The following is a 6555-nucleotide window of genomic DNA, read 5'->3' on the forward strand; positions in this document are numbered from 1 at the left end:
TGAGCTTTTTAGTTCAATTTTACCAGGAGAAACAGGAAAGAAGAAACTTGCAAAATCAGACAAAACCGCAATACAAGCTGCAACATGGAGAATGCTCAAAATGCCTTGCGAAAACTTTTTCAAAACAGTAGATTTGAGCCCGGCTCGAACCACCACAGTTATTTGTCAGTGATTCTGAGCCCGGCATGTGCTACCATGCCGCTGCAAAAATTTGAAATTACAAACTCCTACCCCTACCGTGAGATCGGGTAACTTGCATCAGTGAAGGCTAACATGCATAGCCCTCAAATGACTGACCAATCAAAGCAGCAAAATTTCAAAACAAATGAACTACGCAGCTTCGCTCGCAGCTCTACTCTACCATTTTTGTTTTGATTTCACTTTGAATTTTAAGGACCAGACAGGTCATTCATTTGAGGGCTATGCATGTTAACCTCCACTGAACTGATGCAAGTTACCCGACTTCACGGTATATTGTACAAAAAATTTACAGTGGGACAATTTGAATTTATCGCTGTCCTCACTTACTAAAATAAAAACCATATTTCTGAACTTGCGTTTTCTCTTAAAGAGTGTGACCATTGAAAGAATTTGTTTGGTTTTCAACTTTGTTGAACGGAATTTTTGTCGAATTTGTCAAACATTTCTTGTTGTCAAACTTGTTGAACAGAGTTTTGGTTGAATTTGTCGAGCATTTCCTGTTGCCAAAGTTTAAGTGGAACCTAATCGAATCCTCACAATTTTAGTGCAGCAACCTTTGAAAATTTTGATTAATTATGTCGTCTGGTATGTACTGATGTAAACTAAAAAAACTGAGCATGATCGAGACTCCTTTAAAAAAGCTCAACAAATATAAAATTGCACCATAATTTTATGCAGAAAAATTATCAAAATATCCAACAATACAAATAGAGGCTATTCTAGTCAACCTCTTGCTGTTTGAATAATTTTTTTTGTTGAATATAAAAGTCTGATGAACACACATTTCGCACACGTTAAGTTAATAATTATTCTGATAAAATGCCTGATTCCTCTTAATCATCAAGGAGATAGCAAGAGAGTAGTAAACATTACATAAGAGAACATACCTGTAATAATCTGGTTGGTGTTTGAACCTTCATTTTGAACAATAATGAGAAAACATCGATGAAAATCCTCAAGCAAAATCAGTGTAAAAAATGCAACTTTCAAAATAGATAGTCTTTAAAAGCTTTTAGGTCAATAAGTATGAGCATCCACTTCTGTGGGTGCAAGTCAGAGCTACACTTAACTAATTGAAAAACATTTGAAACAGTAAACTTTCCTTTATAAGTCTCAAGGTCCATAAAGAAATCAAAACATTGACCGACAACCAAAATGTGATTCTCAGGCGCCATCTTGGATTCCGTTCGGAGCAAATAAACCCACGGCCGCAGTAGAATCGATATTCTTTACAGCACGCAGCCTAAGACGACCCGAGCAAATCGATTAAATTTTATGCGAATGCCCCCGATTGAATCGCACCAAAAGAGCAACCATGGCACGGACAGGAGTGAGAGAGGAAAAAACAGAACACGGCACGGACTGCGGACAGACAGGACAGGACAGACACACGGAAAGTTCCTCTTGAAAGGCCCCTTCGCTAGCGCTGGGCCAATTATAAAACCTATCACTTTCCTTTCGAAGACATGGCACAACTCACAAAGCAAAATTCAGTAAAATGCACAAAATACCTCCAAAAGAAAATAACGGAAGAGAGTATTCCAGAGTATTCCGATGATTTTGAAAATTGAAGGCGGCATGAAAAAGTAAGATAAAAAGTAAGATAAAAAGTAAACACAAAACAAGTGTTGATTAAATTATAAAGTCATAAGGTAAAAAGGTCCGTAATTCCTCCAGACGATTTTCAACTTTGTCGCAGTGCGAATCGATGCACCTTATGTCTTTGAAAATTAGTCTTTGGAGGATACTGAGAAACGTAGCACATTCGTTGGGGTAGTCCACGTTCAGTACGTAAAATAGAGCGTAGAAACAAAGCAGCCCCATCGGTAATTGATCAACGGTCCGGAGTATTTCTGCCCCATACATTACAAAAGCTTTGCCGGTTTTTACTTCAACCATGAGGCCCGGTAACTCTGGCAACAGTAGTTTTCGTTTAATGTTGGGGTCATCCTCGTCCTGTAAAAATGGATACGACAAATAATAGAATAGTATATATCATCAAGGCATTTTATGAACGTATACGCAAAAAGGTCAAAGCACTCATTCACCATCCTATCGGAAACATCCTATTCGGAGAGCATGAGCAAACAGGTATGATCAGAGAAGAATTAATGTAAATATTTTCCATACACTGTTTTCGTTAGTATAGTGTTCTTTCCCTATGCATAATTTCGATAAAAATGTTTTGTGACGGAATTGAAAATATACTTACATGGATCAGTTGAACGATAGATTTCTTCTTTTTCTTCCCATCAAATAGAACATCGATGACGGAAAGGATAGATACCAGCTTGGTCCCTAGAAATAATCAAAATAAATTAATTAACAAAAAGCAAGGAGGCAGAACTAATTTTCGAATAAGACCCCTAAGTTTTCAGAAATACCCTTTAAAACTCAGTTCACGGTGACAAAGCAACAAAGTCGGAAATACTTACATGAAATATTGAAGTTTGGATTATGCAATGTTTCGATTAGCGATTTGTTGGTGTTGAACTTCGTATATACGTAGGGGAGGAGCGAATCGGTTTGTACTGAGAGCCTTTTGATGACCTCTTGTGTAAACATTTTTGTTTCTTGATGAAGAATGCGCCCTACCTCTCTGATTAACTAAAAATAAAATGGATGACATTGGATTGAATATTATGTGGTAAATTATGGAAAGTCATTGTTTTGATTTTAAGAGAAAGGCTCTCTGACATAGGAGTGTCGAAATCGATGGGTAGAAATTCTGAAGTCATTTTACTGCATTATTAAAGCTTTCGTAATGAGAATCTATACAACAAGCGTCTTTGAAGACGATGCTAGATTGTCATGCATGCAGGTAATCAGCTCTGTCTGTTAGATAGTCTTCATGGAGCAAGTGAAACATAACCATTAAACCGAGTGGAAGCGGCTCTACCGTAAAAATATTGCTACCGTACACGATAAACCATTTCCATGTCCTAACTTCTACCATTAACCTTGGCATCTCAGGCAAACAATTCTTTCTTTTTTGCCTTCGGTTGATCGGTCTCCTGTAGAAAAGGAAATAATAAATAATATATTAGACTTCACAAGCCAACATAGCTCAAGATAAGTAAGTGCTTCTTTTCACCTACGTTTGCTAAATGACTCTGAAGAGATTCTGTACTTGGAGTAACGAAGACAAATATTGAAGGTGCTGGATAAATAATTACAGAAATATTCTCACCTTTTGAAGAAGACTTGTAGAGTAAATGAAGTTTCCCTTCCGGTCCGGGCTCGCACTTCATTTTCCCTTAAAAAAATATAAACTGCTTTGATCTCGATCGATATATATGGCTTAAATCAGAAAAAAATTCCAAAATAGTATTCAAGGTTTTTACGCAGAAGCAAACGGGCCGCTCCATTAAGGTAGCCAGGTTTAGGTAATAGTCTGCACAATTTAGGTAGCACATGACTACAAATTGTTTCTGCACTAACTTGCCAATGTTGTTACAGTAATCTTCCTAAGGTTTTGTAGAAACAAACGGGCCGCTCCATTAAGGTAGCCCGGTAGTCTGCACAATTTAGGTAGCACATGACTAACAAATTGTTTCTGCACTAACTTGCCAATGTTACAGTAATCTTCCTAAAGTTTTGTAGAAACAAACGGGCCGCTCCATTAAGGTAGCCCGGTAGTCTGCACAATTTAGGTAGCACATGACTACAAATTGTTTCTGCACTAACTTGCCAATGACAGTAATCTTCCTAAGGTTTTGTTTTTGTAGAAACAAACGGGCCGCTCCATTAAGGTAGCCCGGTAGTCTGCACAATTTATGTAGCACATGACTACAAATTGTTTCTGCACTAACTTGCCAATGTTACAGTAATCTTTCTAAGGTTTTGTAGAAACAAACGGGCCGCTCCAAGAAGGTAGCCCGGTAGTCTGCACAATTTAGGTAGCACATGACTACAAATTGTTTCTGCACTAACTTGCCAATGTTACAGTAATCTTTCTAAGGTTTTGTAGAAACAAACGGGCCGCTCCATTAAGGTAGCCCGGTAGTCTGCACAATTTAGGTAGCACATGACTACAAATTGTTTCTGCACTAACTTGCCAATGTTACAGTAATATCTTTCTAAGGTTTTGTAGAAACAAACAGGCCGCTCCATTAAGGTAGCCCGGTAGTCTGCACAATTTAGGTAGCACATGACTACAAATTGTTTCTGCACTAACTTGCCAATGGTACAGTAATCTTCCAAAGGTTTTGTTTTTGTAGAAACAAACGGGCCGCTCCATTAAGGTAGCCCGGTAGTCTGCACAATTTAGGTAGCACATGACTACAAATTGTTTCTGCACTAAAACTTGCCAATGGTACAGTAATCTTCCTAAGGTTTTGTTTTTGTAGAAACAAACGGGCCGCTCCATTAAGGTAGCCCGGTAGTCTGCACAATTTAGGTAGCACATGACTACAAATTGTTTCTGCACTAACTTGCCAATGTTACAGTAATCTTTCTAAGGTTTTGTAGAAACAAACGGGCCGCTCCATTAAGGTAGCCCGGTAGTCTGCACAATTTAGGTAGCACATGACTACAAATTGTTTCTGCACTAACTTGCCAATGTTACAGTAATCTTTCTGAGGTTTTGTAGAAACAAACGGGCCGCTCCGTTAAGGTAGCCCGGTAGTCTGCACAATTAAGGTAGCACATGACTACAAATTGCTTCTACACTAACTTGCCAATGTTACAGTAATTTTTCTAAGGTTTTGTAGAAACAAACGGGCCGCTCCATTAAGGTCGTCCGATAGTCTGCACAATTTAGGTAGCACATGACTACAAATTGTTTCCACGCATTTATGCTTGCCTATACGAAGGAAGTGTCTCATTCAAGAATATTGATATCGTTACGAATCTTGCTAGAATATATCCCTTATGCTCTTGTGATCATTAAGTGAAACAGGCTCAAACCATATCTGTAAGATTGTAGGTAGGTAGGTAAGTTCAGAAAAGTTAACATATAAAAAAAATACTTATCTTATAATCGCGTCTTGTCTTTGCTCTTCTCCCCTCAAAAAGAATCTCTTCCATATACATACAAAACTTCTCACAAAAAAACTTCAAAAAAATGTTAAAACCTTCGTAGTGAAATTTTTCATTCAATAAACTATTCTTTTGATTAAAAACAAAAGAAGTTTTCATGCTTTAGTAAATCCTTTTATTTCGCTTCGCGCACTTTCTCTATAGTTCTAGATATTTTATCTGACCGCCCTAGAATATAAGAAATTTTATCTAATTTTAGGATAACGTACACTTTTTTCAAAACTCGAAAATTGAAATCTTAATTTAAGAAATGAGATCTTAAAATCAGTTAAGTTTTCTTAAATTGAGATGACTATCTACCTTAAGAAAATTATTTTTTACAGTGTGGCATCGACTAACAGAGATTCGTGCTCCTTATATTATATATACTAACTTGAGGCAATGGGATTCAGGCTAGAAATTCATCGGCTTCTATCACATCCGTACGTTTGTCTACTTATCGCTTTCCCCTTATCAGTGAAATTAACAAGGAGGCCTTTCCAATCACCAGCAATTTGATTTAAAAGATTACCTTACGCGTTTATTATTAGAATGTTCAAAACTTCCGAAGTCTTTGGATGTTCTTATAATGGCTTTTTGAGTTTTAAGCCTTAAAAATGTTCTAAAGATGTTTAAAGTTTTCCATTTTGTGAGAGTATTTTAGTGCAGCGTCCGAAGAAATTGAGTTGGATCCTACAAAGCCTTGAAATGTTTTTAACGTTTTGGCCATCGAAGCGCTATATTTTTAAATAGTTTGTTCTTATGAAAAATAATGTATGCCCCTTTCAAAATATAACCAGATTTTTTCGGTATTGTAAGAAAGACCTCACAAACATATTAAATTCTTGATTGTTTTTTTTTCTTTATTACCCAAAAAGAAATTACTTCTTCTAATTTTTGAACAAGTATAAATATTTACAAAGGAATTCAAATAAATCTTTTTAAAATTGAAAACACAATAAAAATTGTCCTAAACTCGAAATTTCGAAAGTGCATACACGTTTTTTTTTTTTTTAAGAAACTAGTTTTACCAAGCAGCCTCAATGTTTCTTAAGAAATCGGCCTTTTGAGCCTTAAATGTTTCTTACATGTTTCTAAACTTTTCGACATAATCAGCCTCATGGAAGGCTGGATTGGAAGGTTATTAAGAAAAAACGAATAAAAAATGTTATTTTCTCATTCTGAGCCTCAGCATGTTTCTTAGATGTTTCTTAGTTTTTAGGCATTCTGAGCCTCATGTTTCTTAAAAGTGTGTTTCTTAAAAAAAAAAAAACGTGTAGTGACCTATAGCATAGTGACCTACAGTATGAAAAGTAATGTCTTGTGCTTGAAAAT

General features: G+C 36.4%; 1 protein-coding gene across 1 annotated transcript; it reads right to left on the bottom strand.

Annotated features, from left to right (window-relative positions):
* Positions 1 to 1180: 1180 nt before the first annotated feature.
* On the bottom strand, positions 1181 to 5562 carry LOC136819478 (uncharacterized). The gene is made up of 5 exons (XM_067075713.1): positions 3392 to 5562; positions 3123 to 3215; positions 2637 to 2808; positions 2414 to 2499; positions 1181 to 2157 (listed from the first exon to the last, which is right to left on the bottom strand). Exons 2-5 carry the CDS (start codon positions 3138 to 3140, stop codon positions 1834 to 1836), a joined length of 600 nt encoding a protein of 199 aa, XP_066931814.1. The 5' UTR covers positions 3141 to 3215; positions 3392 to 5562; the 3' UTR covers positions 1181 to 1833.
* Between the last annotated feature and the right edge of the window lie 993 nt (positions 5563 to 6555).

Source organism: Clytia hemisphaerica, unplaced genomic scaffold (genome assembly GCF_902728285.1).
Source record: "Clytia hemisphaerica strain Z4C2 unplaced genomic scaffold, Clytia hemisphaerica genome assembly, whole genome shotgun sequence".
NCBI classification, from domain to species: Eukaryota; Metazoa; Cnidaria; class Hydrozoa; order Leptothecata; family Clytiidae; genus Clytia; species Clytia hemisphaerica.

Bases quoted from the DNA above. Each gene is read 5' to 3' on its own strand.
- LOC136819478 (XM_067075713.1), bottom strand. The intron at 2,500-2,636 runs GTAAGTATTTCC...GATTATTTCTAG, and splicing joins TCCAAACTTCAATATTTCAT to GGACCAAGCTGGTATCTATC. The intron at 2,158-2,413 runs GTAAGTATATTT...CCATTTTTACAG, and splicing joins CTATCGTTCAACTGATCCAT to GACGAGGATGACCCCAACAT.